The 19701-nt window shown below is 38.7% G+C and overlaps 1 protein-coding gene across 10 annotated transcripts in view; it reads right to left on the bottom strand.

Annotated features, from left to right (window-relative positions):
- nedd4l (NEDD4 like E3 ubiquitin protein ligase) overlaps positions 1 to 19701 on the bottom strand; it is a 94633-nt gene that overhangs the window by 16548 nt on the left and 58384 nt on the right. For 7 of the 10 annotated variants that reach the window (XM_041811396.1, XM_041811399.1, XM_041811398.1 and 4 more), the window contains 4 exons: positions 16517 to 16576; positions 13561 to 13698; positions 6696 to 6884; positions 1258 to 1455 (listed from right to left, as the gene is read on the bottom strand). In XM_041811396.1, coding sequence (XP_041667330.1) covers positions 1258 to 1455; positions 6696 to 6884; positions 13561 to 13698; positions 16517 to 16576 — 585 coding nt within the window. The remainder of the gene's footprint in view (positions 1 to 1257; positions 1456 to 6695; positions 6885 to 13560; positions 13699 to 16516; positions 16577 to 19701) is intronic. The other 3 variants (XM_041811401.1, XM_041811392.1, XM_041811394.1) reach the window with 2 other exon arrangements.

The raw sequence follows: 19701 nt of genomic DNA, 5'->3' as shown, positions 1-19701 counted from the left end.
AAATCCTGAAAAGTTGAGGTAGGAGGTTATGGCCCAATACCAAGGTTTTTGTGACACACTTCACTCTGTTAAGGAAACTGCAATGTAAATAATGCTCCGTTTCAGACTAGGTGCGTGTCTGTTGTATACAACTGTGGTGCTTGTGTGCTCTTGCTAGCATTGTCACAGCTTTTACACCAGACACGTGTTGCATGTTGACTGCATCTCTCTGTTGGCACAGCCCTGTCTTTCTTCAAAAGTTTTGCCCCAATAAATATTTCTACAAGTGACCTAATTCGTCTTACTGTGCTGGGAAAAACTAAGAATAAAATCATTCTGTATAAATGAGGTGAATTTCTCAACAGCGGCTTTTACTTTGAAAATACGAAGCAGAAGTGTATTCATGATGGTCCTCATTTATTAAACTTGTGCAGAAACCAGCAGAGATGTGGGTGTAGAAATTATCTTACAACAAGGTCAATGTGTGATCTGTGATACCTGTGTGTATCTGACCAACGACAGCGTACGACTGAGCAGGTGCTGATAAATATGGTGACGGTAACAATCAACAGTTAAGGAACACAGTATGGCAAAATACCTGCTTCCTTAATCATGGGTTCAGTCTCCATGTCAGAGAAGGAAAGGAAAATACAATATTTGTTGTTTTTCAGCCTGAGAGGCGGCATTAAAGAACACCATGTGTGGAAGGAGATCAAAGCTGCGGTTCACAGTGTTGTTGGACAACCAAACTCAAGTTGATATTAGAGTATTTAATTTATATATACGTGAGAAATATAACTTATAAATTATATTATCATAATTGTTTATGTTCAGTTTACAATATAATCGATATTCTTTATATTTGGGTTTTGAAAAAATATTGTCAGCTCTTAAGATGGGGACATAACAGCACATTTGGCTCTTTTTTCTTTTTAGTTTTTGCTCTTATCACATCTCTAGAGAACGGCTGATTTTAAAAGGAAATTTCATGAAATTTAATCTCAAGCTAATTCTCATTCATTATTTATTTATAATTAGAAATACAATATGATCTCTAATCCTCATACATGAAGCTATCTTTGTTTGTCTGCAGTCCTTGTGTTGACCTGCTGTGCACCATGATCCTGCAAGCTATTGATTGACATTAGAATCTCCTTTATTCTTCAATAATAATTGATAATAACAGACTGATATCTAGACTTTATCTAGGCTCTTACTAGATAAATAAAGATTTTCATATATACCTCATAAATACTAGATAAAAGCCAAAAAACTCACCCAGGTGGTTGTTCTGCTGTTGTGGTCGATGAAGAAAGGCCGTCCGTTGGGGGCTATCCTCATCTCCCAACCTGGAGGCAGGAAGCTCTGCTGGGTCTTGTGCTGGGATTTAGGGGAGCTGTAGGGTGACGGCTGCGGGGACTGTGGGTTAGAGAACGTGTCCTTTACAGCCCGCCGCACCTGGATGTTATTTGCTCCCTAGAATTAAAATTAAAAGACACAATGAAATTAAACAAACTGGATTAAATCAGTAACTGAATATAAATGACTGACAGCATGAAGTAACCACTGACCCACTGACACATAACATAACAAGGATGGAAATCAGTTTCCCAGGAGTTTTTCTCTTGATGATCAGATTAGTAAAGATCTAAGAAAACCATCACGGCCTCGTATATTAGGCTGTTAGGAATTTGAGTCCTTAAGAGTAAAAAGAGCTCATCAACAATCATCTGGTCTGTGTCAGGTTGTTCAGTCATCAATCAAAACGCCAGCAGAGTACCGCATTAGTGTCTTAATGGTTTATATCTGCATATTGCTGCTGAGGTCTACTGGGAGATTAAAACTCTTTTGTTAAATACTGTATTTACATAGTGATAGATGGATAAAAAGGAAAATAAATGACAATATAACCAGAAATATTCATAAAACAATTCCTTTAGATTAGGACAAGAAGTCTAAAACCAACTACCATATACTACTATTATATATCATTATGAATGTGTATTTATATAGTCAAGGTCAGACTCAACAGCATTTCTTTTGGCTGGGGCTTTTCACCCCTGGCGACATGCCCAGGGACTGTCGGCATTTCTCGACCCCTTTGGATGTCCATAGGATGACCAAGGGCTCATGGCAACCCACCAACAGTACCCTAGGCTGTGCTTACTCACCACATCCACCCCATACTCAGACCTAAAGGTGTGGATTTTGTTATGTTTTTCAACATTTTATTTTACTATGCCCCTGGTAAATGCAAGGACATCCAGAGCACAACCAGGGTTGTGTCAATCCTCCTACCCATCTGATGGTGCCTTCAGGCAGGTTTACTTGCCATTACATTCTTTGATTCAGCCTCGATTTTTGGCCCAAACATGCCAAGAAGTTCTGCACAGGACTTGATAGTTTAAAAAAAGCTAAAAAAAAAAAAAAGGGGGAGGAATCAGGAGGCTTAGTGTGGAATCACACGCAGGAAAAGAGCAATAGGCCATTTGCTTGGAAAGCTTTAGCCTCTGATTGTGTGGCACAACAAAACTTATGGGAACCTAGTGCCCCTTTTGTCACTTATTTAACTACATTTATAGCTTTGTTTCAAAGTGTTTAGAATGTTGAAGTGTTAAGAGTGTTTAAGTCTGATAAATATGTGTTGCAGATGCATAAATTAATGAGTAATCATTGATTTTTGTGACATTGTCCTGTTATCACCTTGCCCTTTTTAAGCTGCCATCTTCTTCAAGTAAATTAAGTTTATGTTACCATCATTTATGGCATGATTACCACCATGAACCAAAAAAAAAAGAAAATGAAAAGGTAGATATTTGGCATAAGTGATATGACAATATATCACATGAGTTATGATAAATTATGTCTGTCAATATTTTCTCCCGCCCTTATTTCACAGCAAACCTTCAATTACTGGAATATACAAGTTTCCAATGCAACCATATAGACAGACTGAGCCTACTCGCTAATGTGTCTTTGCATCCATTTATTCTTGTAGCAGCAATTATCACAGACTGATCTGATTCTGAACAAGAGAAAAGACTGTGTTAATTAATCCACAGACCTCCCACCTCCTCTGGAACTTGTAATTACAACATTCTGCAGCGAGTGTTTCACTTTTTCTTACTTTGAAAATGCTTGGTTACACACTGTCTCTTGCACACACCTCTTAATTAAACCTCCTTCAGGTCTGTTCCCTAGGTACGAGCACTGGATCTTCATAACAGCTTTTTAATGCAGTGGGAGGTCAGAAAGAGACCATGCTATTTCAGATGCACTCTGTTGATCTCAATTAGCTAAGTTTTTGTGGTGTATTTTTAGCTGCACTTAAGCCCAAATGGTCTGTGCTAAGAGGTTAAAGGTAGGAAGACAACAAATTAAAGTTTTCAAAACACATCATGCCCGTGTTAGTCTTAAATGTCAGCCACTTTGAATGTAATGTACGTGAATTTAGCCACCAGGGGGCTCTTAATCAAAACAACAAAAGATGATAAGAAATCTGTAAAAGAAAAAAAGATCACACTCCATAAAGTGTATGTGTTTGTTTTATGGATGAATTGAACATAATGAGGGAGAAAAGCTGTTCTTTAATGTTCATGCTGTAAGCTACTAACAGATCATTTTGGGATCCCTAACCAAAGAGGCAACTTTTAGCAGCTTTTCTCCCTCATTATGAGAAATTTATCAACGAAACAAAAACAATAGTGTACTTTTTGGAAAATGGCCCTTATGGAGTCTCTACTTGGAAATGTCTAGTGGGGCCACAGCATCACGAATGTCAGGGATGGAGGGGTGGAGTTGCATATTGCGAGGGGCGCAGAGAATAATCATTATTCACCACAATTACTGGAAATGTTTTTGAAAATGTAAGTGCCCAATAAAAATACATGAAACATAGAAAGTATTTGTCAATTAATGTGGACTTTGCTAAAATTCCACATTTTTACCTGTAAGTTGCAAGTCCAACACAAAACCGCAACACAACTTTCATAACACACATAAGCAGTCAGGATGCGAACAAAAGTCTGAAAAATTCTTTCATCTGACTCATTCTAACAGATCCTTATATAGCCAGACATAAAATGTCAGAGCTTTTTACAAATAAACTGCCTATTTCTGTCTAAACAAAATGTGCACATCTGTAGTTACTAAATGTGAAGTCATTTGAGTAACGCATTAACCACCTACACTGTCTGATCATTAAACCCACTCACTGATGATTAAGAAACTGGTCTCTTGAAAGCCCATAGTAGTTCATAGAAATGCTAACATACTGCAGAGGCATTAGGAATTACTATCTTTTAATGTTTAATCTGTCCACTAGGTGGGCAGAGTCAGAATCTTCAAATACACAGCAGCCTCTTCAAAGTAAAAGCCCCTCACTGAGGCCAGACTTTTATGACTTTCATTGGGATCTCTGATAGAGAGGATGCCACAATCGCTGCAGGTAGAAGGAATTACAGTGCATAAAGTGTGGGATTTAGCCCTGAATGCTGGCTTATTTCTACATAAAAGTTGGTGTGAACATCCTTTATTTTCAATCCAACTGTAAAGTCTCCTCTCTGACTTCAAAATCTTTTCAAGTTTCAATGGATTATAAAGTTGAGTCTGGGGGCACAGGAGAAAAAACCACACTGCATCTAAAAGAAATTCTCCTGTTCTGGTAGTAATAATATCTTTATCATCATTCTGATTTGTTTAATACGATTATTGAATCCTGGCTGCCAAATATCAACACTTTTCAGGTCTCTCCAGAGATGTTCAACAGGGTTCAAGTCAAGGCTTATGCTGGGGCCAGTCTAGCACATTGACAGAGTTTTCCCTAAGCCACTCCTGTTGTATGGCTGTGTGTATCGGGCCATTGCCATGTTAGAAGGTGAACCTTCAGCCCAGTCTGAGGTCCTGAGTGCTGCGGAACAGGTAATCATTTTGGATTTTTCTGTACTTTGCTCCATTAAGCTTTCCCTCCACCCTGACCAGTCTCCCAGTCACTGCTGCTGAGAAACAACCCCACAGCATGATGCTGCCACCATCATGCTTGGAAGAGGCCTGGTTGTTCCAAATGTCTTCTAATTGAGAATTATGGAGGCAACTGTCGTTGCAATTTCAAGGGTTGTTGCAAAGGGTCTGAATACTTATGTCGATGTGGCATTTTTCTTTTTAATACATTTGCAAAGGTTTCTAAAATTGTGTTCACTTTCTCGTGATGGGGTAGATTAATGAGCATGCAACAGAACAAAACTGAAAAAGTGAAGGGGTCTGAATACTTTCTGAATGCACTTTACATTAGCCTTCACATTTCAATAGGAAAAACATACACGGCTTTGTTTATAAGGAGCATGTCTTCAGAGTCAGAATAATGGATGGAGAAGTGTGCACAAAACTTGACTAACTTTACTGACTTTGTCGCTTATTTCGAATAGTTTTGGCCTCTAAAACTCTGCCATTATTTCTAATTATCTGTAAGCCCACCTCCTTCATCCCTGCCTTCATGCCAGAGCCAGAAAACTGTACCATATTGGAGCAAAGTGTTGAACACCTACACTTGTCTTGAACTTTCAGAGTCAACTGTGCTCGAGCATAGTGTGGTTTGCCCTGGTGTGAATGTGCCCAAAGTTAAATGACAAAGAGTGAAAATAGGGGACACTGAAATCAAATTGCTGTGAATAGATCCATTAAACTCACGCTTCACTTTTTAAGGAGGGTTAAAGAGTCTTTAGTTAATCTGATGGTGTATAATGATTTAGTTGCCTCATCTTATATCTGTTACCGCAGAATCACTAAATCTTTTCACCATTATCAGGGGCCACATATCATGTATCATATTGTAATGTGAGTTATCCTGTGATTCCAACCCTTTTTTCTGCTTCACATAGGCAGAGTACATGACAGTGATTTAAAAAGACCCTCTTAAATATTTTCCACAAGGTTACTTAAGGGCCCATGATGTAAAAAACCCACAACTGCCTCCTTTGAACTCTAATTTTATTATCTTTATTTGCTTTTGTGTCTGCTTTGTGTCTCAAAGAGGCCTCCTGATTTTAGGATATTAAATAACCAAGATCAATATCATTGATTCCAGCCATAGCCGTCTTTAGCAAATAAAAAGAATCGCTCTGACCGGTGATCGATCAAAGTAATGTCTGCACCCCCTTAAAATTGAACCTTTTATCTTGGATTCACCACACCAGCTTCATTCAGTTAGTAATTGCTTTAAAGCGCATTGTGCAAAGAATAAAGTGCTGACTAATCCAAGGCTGCAGATTAAAAATCAATGCCGTGAATAAAAAAGCTGCTTTAAAGCCTTGAACATTTCCCAAAACTGGACATTCATTCTGAGGCGAAGATGGAAAAAAAAGAGCAATGTGAAGCATGTAAAGCATCTTCGGTGTGGAGAAAGGAGGAGATATGGGAGGGAAAGATCAGTAAATGACAATATGTACACTTCTGTAAAGATGAGTGAGGATGAAAAGAGAGAAAAGCAGCATGAGTACAGGTGTAACCTGAAAGAATGAGAGATGACATTAGAGTAGAGTTATCTTGAACGAGGAAGCAAGTCAGTTGTGGATGGGAGTAGGCTGGGATTAGGTCTTCTATCACTGAAGGAATGCATGACAGAAAAAGAGACAGAATAAAGAAGTCCTTAGGGAGTCTAAGAAGAGGAAAATGATGTATGAGGATGGTGAGGTGAGATGGTAAAGGTGTCTAATTCTCACCTCCAAGGGGGTGGAAAGGGTGACAGTAGGGGAGCTGAGGCTACGAGGTCGTCGGACTTGGGGCTCATGGAGATGGTTGTTGGAGGCATTGGAGGAGGAAGGGGTGGATGCAGGAGTCAGGGCCGAGGCTCCTCCTGACGATGAAGCTGCTGCTGCTGCTGCTGAGGTGCTGGGTCCGTCTTCAGTCAGCTGTCGGTGAGAACAGAACTTTTCAGGTTAAGTGGGGTCGGGATAGGAAAGATCATTGCAACACAGTTCATCATGACGTCTGTGGTAAAAGATGCTTGTCTGCCAATGGAGATGTCTGGAAATGGCTTCTTAAAAAGCAAAGACCTGGGTCAAAGAGACCCAAGAAGACAATCATATATGTCGGTATAAATACTGATGAATAATATTATGCATAGGACAACAGAACAGGGACATGAGTTTGAGATCAGTAACGAAAAACACAAGAAAAGAGAGTTAGTGTAAACAACCCAGGCTTAAGTGGCTGCTGTAAGGCCCTATGACTCCCCTTATGCAGAAAAAAAAACAGCATTACTGGACTTGGATTCCTCTCAAGCATACCTAGCACCCTTGAGAAAACTGGGTGGTCTGAAAACTCTTTCTCAGCATTTCATTTGGAAGATTGTGTGAATGTCATAATTATGGTAAAAATATTAAAACCCAAAACACTGATACAAAACTACTTGTTTTGATGCCAGGGCAACAAAAACACAAATTCTAGGCCCCCAAAATACAAAAATGTTGGTTTTAGTTAAATTGCAGGCAAGGAAAGGCTTCACTGCACAAATATACTTGAAACTCTTTCAGATACAGAACCTGTGTTGTTGCCAGTGCATTTAGACAATTTAGTTATACGTTATACAAAGTATATACGTTACACGTCTGTAAAATATATAAATACAACGTTGCAATTCAATAATATGCCAAAAGGACTCAAAATCTATGACCATATTTGTATTTTTTTAAACTAAGTTATTTTTTAAAGCGTCAATCAAACCGCATGCATCCTTTCAAAATATGTAGCTTACAAACTCAGTCAGAAAGTGTAAATAATTAGGGTTTTCTGTAACATAATCAAGCCAAAAAAACAAGTCACATACTATGAGTTGATGCCATTCAAAGGCACATTGCATTCATCCTTGGTGTCCACGCACTAATAGTCATGCCATAGAGGCCCTTATGAAAGCCAACATCCAGTTTACACCAAACATAAGTGACGAGACAAAACACTTTAGACCTTGCAGGGAAAAGCTGCAGAGTTGTTAAGTGTTAGGCTGATGCAAATACAGCCCGACTGAGACTCAGCTGTTAGACAAAACCAGTGGCTGTTTTTAGACGCTCTTCAAAAGCAAAGCAGCTTGTAGGAAAGACGGCAATGTTGTCCAAGAATAAGTCCATGGATATTAATCACATTCTTTCAGTCGTCCAGCAGGGATGCACCATATGTTTAGAGACATCAGCTTTTCTCTTAGAAATAAAGCAATCCCAGATGTCAGCAGTCAATGTTTTTCAGTTGTGTTGTGTCAGTTAAATGCTGACAAGTTAGAAAACCTAACTGCTGATTCAGAGAGGTCTCTTATTGGGCAGAAGTAGTCAACCATTGGACTAACTGATTTGTTTTTTTTCTATGGTCAGACATGGAAGAAAACATCTGTAGTGTGGAAGTCTGAACCAAAGAATCGCAATGAGAAGACCTGAAACTTGCAACAGGCCCCCATTCTGAAAGCCTGTCAGGAAACATTACTGCATTTGGAGGTGACGATGTCTTGTTTCTATTGGAACAACTCTGTGATTTCCACTTTTTATGTATGTCTTGTAGCTGTATTTGACTTGCATAATATTGGTTAGGACATGGCTGCATTTCGGCTCATGTCAGAAAAGCAAAAAAAAAGTTACAAAAAAAACCAAGATGATCAAGTTTTTGGAGCCATCCATGGGCATTTCAGGTGAATACCCAGGGGGCTTACACTTATTTATGTCATGACCTTGACACCTGATACATCTTATCTTTTTTCAAAAGAGTGTTTCTTAATTGGTGGGTCAAGACCCAATGTGAGACTCAGAGCTGTTTCATATGAGTTGTGAATGTGTCTCAAAAATAAAGTCTACGAAGTTCTTTCTAATGTCATTTTTCTTAAGTTTGATTTTTTTGACAGCAAAAAGGAAATCAAAAAAATGTTTGACATATTTTTTTCTTGTTTGTGGGGCAATTTTCCCCATCAACATATTTTGGGAACCTAAAATAATTCCCCAAAAGAGGTAAGAATTATTCCCAGTTTTGAGGAGATTTCTTTGGGCAATTTTTCTCAGAAATTTTTGGTGATGTTCTCTGGGACTCATCTATACATATCACAAGGAACCAGGAGTTTTCAACATAAATTATTGGGACATTTCACCTAACATTTCAGCAATCTTGCCTTGAAGTTTCCAGGAAGATTTAAGACATTTTATAGGAAATATTAGAGAATATTTGGGATCTTCCAGGTAACATTTTGAGTTCAATCAGCAGTGTGTCTTAGAAACGTTCAAAGATCTTCTATCATACATACCTGGAAATTTTAGGGGAATTTTTCATCTACCTCTTTGTTTTGCCATGCTCTATATGGTCTGAGGTGCAAACAGCACTGTGTGTCATGAAATAAATCTGATTGAACCTAAAATAAATCAGAAATTTGCATCACAATTGCTCATTAAGGAATTGGTGATGGGTCCCGATGCAAGACCAGTTGAGAACCACTGATTTAGAGGGATTGGTGTCATCTCAAATAGTCAGAGCAAACTCTAGCCATTAGCAGCTTGACAAGTTGAGTCACAGGCAGCACCATCAGCCAGCCTGATTTGAGCAACGGTTCAGTCCATTCAGCTACAGCTACCCCCTGCAACTTTCTAAAAGGGTCTTGGTTCATTGTGAATCCTTGGTCTTAACTTGGCTTTGCAGCGTCTTAGATCAGCGACATGCAGTTTGAAAGACAAGTTCCAGTGTTTCAATACATTAAAGGTGCTTTAATACCTATGATTTGATGATACATGCAGGTTGCCTTTACCAGCATGCACTTGTAAACTCCTACCTGAGATAAACAGATATTAATAATTCGAACATTTTAAATAAAATAAATAAACTTTATGTTAATTACCTCATGTATCAGAGCAATATGAAACCAACATTATAAATGTTACTAAATTGCATCAGTTACAAAAAGCTGCACTTACTGAACAAAAGTGGAAGGTGACATTTATCAGAAGAGATCCAAAAGCAATCAGTTCGTCTAAAAGAATGTACTGAGCGCGCTCCACACTACAGTGTTTGTCTGTGTCTGTCACAGTGAGGGGCAGAGCGAGCAGAGATTGTGTGTTTATTAACTGATCTTGGATCGCATCATTTCTCCATGAATAAGGAAATAAATTGACCGTTAACAGCCAAGCAGGGAGTGATGCCCAGGTAAGATCTGTGTGTGGGACATGCTGGATGTTCATTACCTTTCAAGTATTTCTCACTTAGAGAGGAAGGAAAAAAGACACTTGTGTAATTGTTTCCGATGCTTATTCAGGTATTCCTTTCGGTTGGGTTGATAGAAAAAAAACAATTCCTTCTGCAGTTGGGTCAGATCGAGGCTTGTTCATTCTCATACAACAAAAGTACCTCACCAGAATCTGAATCTAAGTGCACTGAGACCCACTTTTTCAAGCAGTCTTGGTAGGCTTGTTGGTTCTGCACCAGGGTTGGTTTTCAGACCAGCACAAACAAACTTTTATCATTCTCCAAAATGCAGTAATTACTCGCTGAAATTATTAAATCTGTATCAACACAGATAAGTAACTTAAACATTGGTGTACAACACTGTTTTCTCTAAGTGCTGATCTGTTAGGTAGGTGCCACAGGGGTCTGTAGTGGGTCCACTGTTGTTCTCACTCTGACACCTTTGGGTCTCATTTTGCATTCTTTTGAAATCAGTTTACAATGTTATGTGGATGATTTACAGTTATATATGCGAGTAGTCCTTCAAGCAAAGCTAATGCAACTAAACTTGAGGCCTGTCTGGTTGCTGTTAGGAGCTGGTTATCAGCTGCTACTAAACTCAGCTAAAACAGAAATGATGGTTATTGGAGCAGCTAGATTCAATCATCCATGACCAAGACCAAGTTAAGAAACTTGGTGTGCTTTAAGATCAGATCCTTTTGTTTGATTTTCATATAAAAGAAGTGACAAAAGCAGCCTTTTGTCACCTCAGAAATATCGGCTAGATTAGATCACTGAGTCTTTGAGGTCTGCAGAAGGTACAGCAGCTCATGTTCTGAACAGAGCGTGTAAAAATTAGCACCTTACTCCTCTTCATTGGCTACCTGCTCAGTTTAGAGGAGACTCTAAGGTGCTGCTTACAACTTCTAACAGTGAATGATACTGCGCCATTATACGTGTCTGATTAGGTGACCTCGTATATACCTACATGTGCTTTGCATTCCCAGGGGACTGGGCTCTTGAGGGCCACAAAGGTCTGTAAAAAAGGGGTTGATGAGCAGGTTTTTTCAAACATTGTGGATCAGTCTACCTGTAGACATTAGACAAGTATGTTCTACCAATGTATTTAAAGCAGGGTGGCCAAAAGATTATGACTATCTTGCATGTGTCGATTTGGATTTTACTACTGTCTTAATCTAGGGGCAATGACTTCCTGTCTGGATACGGTCATGCTTTAATAAGTAGATTTTAGCATGATCTTAAATACGGACTAAAGAAATTGTTTTGCAGTGAAAAGGAAATACACAAAATACATAAAAAAGTAAATGTTTGATAACACAATGTTCAGATGACTTTAATATTATCCACTGAGCTGTCTGTGAGTTTGTTTTAAGTGAAATTAAACATTAAGGAGCAGTGGTGGACTTATTTTATCTTACTGTGGCTACAGCGAGACAGTGGTTTAACTAAAGTTTGTTGAAGGCAAAAATAAAGCAGGCAGTTCATTGGGATTTAAAAATATGAATGCACTAATTTTGGATCATAGTAAATAACAATAAATACAATTAGTCTTAACAGCCCTAATTTAAAGCAAAGCTGAAGACCCACTTGTTTACTGTTGCATATGAGCACTACATTGTTTCACTGTTGTCCTTTTTATAGTTTTGGTATGTTGAATATATTTTTAGATATTTAAAAGATCTTATTAGGGCCCAAGCACTGACCTCAGAGCAAGGACCCTATTGTATCTGCAGACGTTCTTAGATATTATTTTTCCAACACATTGTGCCTTGTGTGGGGGCGTTAACATTTTCAGTGGAATTATGCAAGTCCATTTCACAGGGGCCCCATGGGGAGCCCAAAGTTGAGATAGGGGACTGGGTAAGGGCTACAGGCATGAAAATGGGTCCACATATGTATCAGGTCTAGGGGGTAAAAAAGTATCTTAAAACCATCCTCTGTAATGTACAGGAAATGTACTACAAATAGTAAAAGGTCAAATTTTGACTGTTTTTGGCAGCATCTCTATTGTCACATCTGACAGTTCTCCTCCGACAGATCTCATCAGATTATCTAAAAAAGAAATTGTGCTTATTTTAGACAAAATGCTTTTGTCAGTCATCACGAAACTTAACAAGGATGATGACGCTTTGACCCTGAATACATCTGCACCAGTATTATCACTCTGTCACAGTGCCCCCTACTGCCATTTAATCCTTTACTCCTCCTCCTTGAGAAGAATCCAAATTCAGAGGAGGAAATGGTCAAGTGGCAGAAGGGGGCGCTATGACAAAGTGATAATATTGATGCAAAAATGTATTCAGGGTCAAAGTGTCATTAAAAAAAAATAAATAAATATTTTTTAAAAAAGGCTAAACATTCTGCTCCCCCCATACCTTTCTTATGATTTATTGTCTGGATATGGATAATCACCAGACCTACAAAAAACCCTTTTGACATTTGCTGGTGTGTATGGGCCCTATTGGTCAACGTTTTTTATTCTTTGAATTTGCACTTTGAATAAAAACACTTAATAAATACAATGTATAACTATCATTAATTATGGAATTGGTAATATGCTGAATAGCTATTTTTAAACATCAGTCTGTTTGCTGTATTTATCCATCACAATATCTGACATGTTTTTTTATGGTAAAAAAAAAAGGTTTTAAAAATGAAGCCAAAAATGACACCCCACAGAATTTAAAAAAGAAAAAAAAAAAAAAAAAAAAAGGGATTTCATAGGGCCTTACTTATACTATGAAAAATACACATCTAGAATGAGCCACAACTATGTTTCCACAGACTGGAGGAAAACTGTGGTACTATTACATAAACCATTTGGCAGGATCCTCTCCTTCTGAGTATTAACAAAAACAGATAAGAATCAGAGAACGAGAAGACTGTGAGATGAAGGACAAAAGAGGAACACGGTGTTCTGATAAGAGCAGAAATGAAAGGGTTGATATCAAAAGAGGAAAGCTTTAAACAGAAACACATCCCCGTGTTGCCGTCTCTCCCTGAGTTCAGACTATGTGGAGCTGCCTCAGACAGAAAGACGGGGGAAGACAAGTGGAAAAACAGGGTCGAAATGGGAAAAAAAAGGAAGGGAAAGAGTGGTGGTTGCAGTTCCATGCCAGGGCTTAGAAAGGCGTGACCGATGCAGAGTCACACCTCATCCAGAGAGTATCAAACAGAGGGCTAGACAAGAGGAGGAAGACGCACAAAGTTGGAAACAGACACAGAAAGACAGAAGGAGAGACTCTTTCCGTCATTCTTTCAGGGCTACACAGAGGGGGAAAAACACAAAGAGGGGAAAAGAGGAGGAGGTCCGACACACAGGCCGAGGAAAGGGTCCCGATCCCATGCACAGAGTCCAGCCATCCTTCGGACCTGCTGTACCTGCACAATTGGCCTAGTCCAGGTAGTGGTGCGGTTGTTATGGTTGACGTAATAAGTTCTTCCCTTGCCGTCCTTCCTCTCTTCCCATCCAGGGGGTAGGCCGGGGGTGGTCAAGTTGTAAGGGGTCCCCGAGGGAGACTGGCCGAGTGTAGAGAGAGAGCAAAGCAAAGACAACTAATCAGTACAAGCTGGGATGAGTGCAGACACGAGGGGGGAATCTTTTACTAAATGACCTTCCAGGTTAAAACTGCACAAGTTAATGTCCTTGTGAAGAGGTAGAAAGGGATGTTTTCAATAAGGTCAAGATGAAGTAATAGTTTGGTATTTATTAAGTGGGGCTGTATTAGTTATTTGTCCAAAAAAGTAAGTTTATCAGCCTTAGGAGATGCAGGTCAGCAAGGCTCCATTAAGGAGAGACCACCTGGAGTGCAGGCACAGAAGCTAAGCTACATGCAAATGTATATGGGATGTTTGGGCCACATAATTTAGCTCTTTTTAAATGATAACATGAGCAAAAAACATCAGGTTGAGGCACTCAAAGTAGGCAACCTGTAGCTCCTTTGCTGCATGTCATTCCCCACTCTCTAAACAGATAGAGTCAACTCTATCCGTTGTCTTATTCAAATACAGGCATTAATGCCAAAAATAAATCTTAAAATAAAAAGGAGGGAAAAGCCAAAGGATGGCCTAGCTTCCAAGCCTGGATCCTGGCTGGTCTCTCCTTTAACAGGCCACACTGACCAGTATCTACTGTGGCTGATGTACTTACTTTTGCAGAACCTCACACAACCCCACTTCATTATCACCAAACTATCTCTTCAACAGGTATCGTTATATACCATACTTTTCTCAGCGTCTATCAGGAAAATACTAGAGCGTCAAATCTTCACTTTTTCCTGCTGAACATCAAAGAAATAAACAAAGTTAGGGTGAAACACATAAAAAAGAAGATTTCTAACTCTACTGGGAAAGTAGGCGACTGTGACTGAGGTTAACCTTCATCAATATGACAGAAACTCAGATGAGAACATAAATAAACAACACTTCGAAAAAGTGGTGAATCATTGCTACATGAGTGTGAAATATTAACCGTATGATGAATAAAGATCATTGAAAAAGTCAAACAAACAATCATTAACCTTGTGGGATATTTTGGTTAAATAGCACTCATTAACACTGGAAGCCAGGAATGTCTCAACCTGGTCAGGGTGTATTTTAATAGGTCATAATTATCTAAAAAGAACTGATGGTAGAGATTACTTTACTGGGCAAAGGTTAAAAATCAACAAGGCTCATTTGAGTGCCTATGAGTTTCTACAAGGAGGTTACTAACCCTTTGCTTAGCTCTGATGCCAACAAACATAATCAAGGAGTGATGCACAAAACATTCAGGGAGCAGGTCATTATTCCCAAAAAGCACCACCTTTATCTGCAGCAGAGCAGCATGTTTGGTTTTGTTTCCTGGTTTCTAAAGTGAGCATCTGTACAAAGCCAAAAATAGTAGACATCATTGCCCCAACCTGGGGTCGAGGCATCCCAAAGGGGCTGCCAGACATCTCAGGGGGGTGTTAGGATTTGTTTGTATTAATGTTGTTAAAATTAGATTTGCACATATTAACTAAAATAATGATATAACACTTACTGATAGCTCAAGCTCATTGGTAAAAAGAGTGTAAAGGCCTATTCTGTTTGGAGTTTATCAATGAAAACAATTTTTAAAAATTTGTTAATTTTTAATAGCATGCATCACTGTTTTGGGCCCTAGATTTCTTCAGTGCAAGTGGGTCGAGGGCTCCTAAGAAGAAAAAGTTGGGAATTGTGTAGTAAGAGTCCACTCAATTCCACGAAGACTAGACAATGATCTTCTCTTTCACTTCATTTCCAACCCATAAACTGGGCGGTGGGTTAAAGCTTCCAATTTCAATTTCAATTTGCTTTATTGGCATGAACAGATCAGTTACTGCCAAAGCAGTATAAAAAAATCAAAAAGCATTAAATATTTACACATAATATAAATTTGCATATTAAATAATTCCACAAATAATCAATGTATAATAAAATAAATCCATTCCATTCCATTGAGCTGAAAGTATCATGTTAGTTTAAGGTGTTGCACTTCATCAGTTTAGTATTCAACTACATACTGTAAATTTATTTCACTGAGTCATGCTGGGTTATAAAGATTGAAAAACACACTTGTTGTAGATTAAGCACTTCATGACTGTTAAACTAATGTGACAAATATTTCAGCTATAGGTTTATTGGTCCTGGTCAGTGATCTCGGCCAGTATTTGGTTTGGTGGATTAAATGTATCAGAATTTAAGCATAACATCATTTTTTGGTCACAAAAACCCTGAGTGTCACAGTTAAAAAAAAAACAACTTTGAATAAAAAACTAATGCTTCAGATTTAAAGTTTTTGCTCATTTTTAATATATTCAAAGATGTGATAATCACCTTCACTGAAACCAAATTTGCATGTAATGCAGGGAATAACATTTCAGTTTTTGCATCCACACCTAAATTAGATAAGCACTCCAGTGTTTCATCACATCACCAGCTACATAATTTAATAAAGAATGATTCATTTGCCCTCATCCTCTGACTGTTTTCTAAAATACAGATGAGCATGTGCTTAAATTTTGAATAATACTTACAAAAACTCTGCGTTTGAAAAATAATGATTGCTTTATTATGTTTTAAGGCCCTTTGACTCATATAAATGTGAGATATCTGAATAAAATGAGTTAATGCACTCATAACAAAGCCTTAAAAGGATAATAGATATTTCAGACTAGGAGTCTTCAGGTGACTTTCTACCTTGTGTAGGTTTTATTTGAAGTGATTCACAAAACTAGTCAGGAGACACATTCAGCAGATCCTCTGTGGAGTCTGGGAGCTAACAGGTGTGTGACTGCTGGGATTTAAACTGTAATATTATAAACTGAGATATTACCATTGACTCCTCACCACCTGAGACTGTTTGAGCTCTTGTTCTTCTGGTCTGCGGACCCTGCTGGTGGTAGACAACAGGGGGAGATGGTCTTTAGTTCACAGTATGTTTGCGTTCTCATTGGAAGTCATGGTGCAAGGGAGCGTTGGGACAGTGGTGCAGGCTGAGTGAGGAAACACTGATTGGACAAAGAACTCGCAAAGGAGGTGAGGAGTGACAAAAAGGAGGGGGTTTCTTGTGATTTTGGGCAATCGTGGGAAAGTGCAGTGGCTTTGGATATAGAAGAAGAGAGGGCATCCACTGAGGCATTCAAGCTTCAAGGTTGAAAGGGGAGCAGGAAGGAGCACAAATCATTCGAAGTGAATTTGTGATTGAGTGACTTATCACACAAATTTAGGCCAAGATAATCTTCCAGCAGTGTAGTATCTGTAATTTTTTAGTAAAGTAGATCAACTTCAACACAAAGACAAACAAAGACAAAATGAAGAGACTCTGACACAAAAATTTCAGTTTAAGACTCCTATTTCCCTGTTGGAAGAAGGGAACAGATTCTTTTCCCTGAAGTGTAAAATTTTTCCCACAAGCAGCGCAGCAGCATCTCTTATCTCAGCCCGAGTAGAAATGAATGTGAGGGAAGTACGGGAAAACAATTCAGCTTTTTGAAAATGTTAGAACAGCAAAAGTGTGCTGAAGTTGAAAGAAAGTTTACTGTTTCAGTGTCAGAAAAGAACAGTAAGAAAATGGTCCAATGAAGCGAGACAAAGTCAGTGAGAGCAGAGCTTCAGAAAGAGATTCATCAAGTTGTTCTCGACTACATAACCTAGAAGACGATTAAAAACCTACACCAACAAAAGAACAAACCAGTAAAAAAACAAAGGTCTTAACCACAAAAGATACTTAAAGTGAGGCTGTTTTCTATCATTTCAACAGATCAAGTCCACCAAAACCCTCTTTAAGTCTGACAGTTTCATACTTTCAATACCGCTGACAAATCCCATTCATAAAAATCAATTGCAAACTAACAATAGCCTCATTTACAGCAGTTACTCCATATAATCATGGGCCTCATTGTTTTCCTAGTGCCATTAAGAATAAATGAGTGAGTCACTTCATGAATCACTCACCGATCAACATGACGTGTACTGATCCTACGCTTAAAAAGTCTCATAATAATGCACTTTATCCATTTGTTTGTTCAACATTTTCATGATTGAAGATATGAAGACAAAATGAAGTCATATGATTTAGATTGTTTGATGTCGCAGACAACATGAATGGCCTGTACATAGGAATCACAGGGTACCTGACGATACAATTTAAAAAGGTTACGATACTATACTTACTGGAGATGTGTCCCACAATGATAATAAAATCCTAACCCATCAGTTCTGTTATGATTTAGATATTTAAACACCTTTTCATACAGTCTATTCCATCCGACCATGCCTAAAATCCATTAGGTGCATACTCTTGTTGAAAAATCCCCTGTGGCAGTCAGTGTAATCCACATCTTGTGCACAGAAAGTAACATAAAAATTCCTCATATGTCACAAACATGCTTTTAATTAAAACGGTGATATACTATCAACTGAATTAACTTTGTGGTGTAAGCGTCCCGGTGATGATGTGCCGTTCACAAACGAGTCTGTGCTACGAAATGGCTCTCTAATGTTAGCCACGGTGGCTAGCTCCTGTTTCAGTGCCAGTTTCCTTTCCTCCTTTCTTTGACCTTATTCATTAAAAATTCAAAAAAGCCAAACTTTTATCAAATTGAGAGCCGTTTAGGAGCCGAACAACCAGCTTCACTGAGCTGAGCCAGATGATCTGGATCTCTAAGAAGATTTCCCGTCACAACAAGAGATGTTGCAGGTTGGTGAGACGGACTCCAGCCAAGGAAACACAGGTAAGATCAGAGTTTAATCTGCTGAACTGTTCTGAACCAAACCAGTCAGCTTTATGGAAACGGACCATACACGAACGGCTCATCCAGGATTTTTGCCAGAATATTTCACCATTTTTGGGACACAAAAGTAGCTTTAGAATTAAGAATATTTAGATTTTCAACGTTCAGCAGAGTCATAAACAGCTCAAAACATGGCCTCCTTGGTAGTGGTTCTCTAAGTAGAAATCACTTCTTCTCCACTGCTGCTAGCACAACTTATCCCCATCCATACTGATCACAAACTCATGCCAAAGCAGGTCGGCAGAAGAGTGAAAACACCTTTATCATCATAACAAATCTTTCAGAGCTGCTCTTTGCTCTTTATTTCGTAAAGAAATGTGGTCCAGTTCTGATTAAACAGCTGCTACCTAAATGCTACACCGGTGGCAGCCAACACTTTAAGCTTCCAGTTCAACTAAACCCCAGCTGAGCTACTGCCAAGTTCTACTAAAACGATGCTGATTGGCCCGAAAATTTCAGATCTGACACAAACGATTGGAGCTTTGCAAGATGGATTTGCCTGCTGATAGAGATGAAGTATGGAAAATTCATCTGCTTTACAGAGGTATTAGAATGTAACAGTTGGCCAAATGTGTAATATAACCTAATGTCAACAGCATCAGCTTCACCATCTACCGTGGCTGGTGACGTGTCTGCAAAAGCTCATGACAAGTGCATGACTTATGTGTTTATCCACTGTAAATTCCACATCTTCCCATGCTTTACCATCAAATTCTTTTCCGTTCTTTCCAATATCGTCCTGCTGTTTTCTTCTTCATCGACAAACTGAGTATCATTCATGGTACCTTCCTTTATTTCATAAGCCTAACTGTGACAAGCAATCAGAAGCGACAGACACAGTCAACTGCCAAGGAAATCTGTCTAAAGCACCACATTTTTAAAATAAAAATATCCATATTTGGCTCCAGCTATGTGATAATAGTTTCACACAAGTCAGGATGATGATATATTTCTGTATCAATATTTTTCCTGTCACTATTTTATAAACAGAGAGAAATGAGTGAAGCCTTCATTTATCTTCACTGATCAATCCAAACACACATTACAAATCATCAGGAATACTGTGACTGCACTGTACCTGTCCTAGGTTTACACACCAACACAGAACAAGAGGAAACTGGTCGAACACCACTCTGATGGCTATTTAATGAGCTTACTGTGGTCCAGTCCTAAGGGACAAGTCATTCCTGGGAAGGGCTAACATCAGCACCTGTACTTTCCCTCG

The sequence above is a fragment of the Cheilinus undulatus genome, linkage group 17, assembly GCF_018320785.1.
Source record: "Cheilinus undulatus linkage group 17, ASM1832078v1, whole genome shotgun sequence".
Classification (NCBI taxonomy): domain Eukaryota; kingdom Metazoa; phylum Chordata; class Actinopteri; order Labriformes; family Labridae; genus Cheilinus; species Cheilinus undulatus.
The sequence above is the reverse complement of the archived record's forward strand: the minus strand, read 5'-3'. Positions and strand labels throughout refer to the sequence as shown.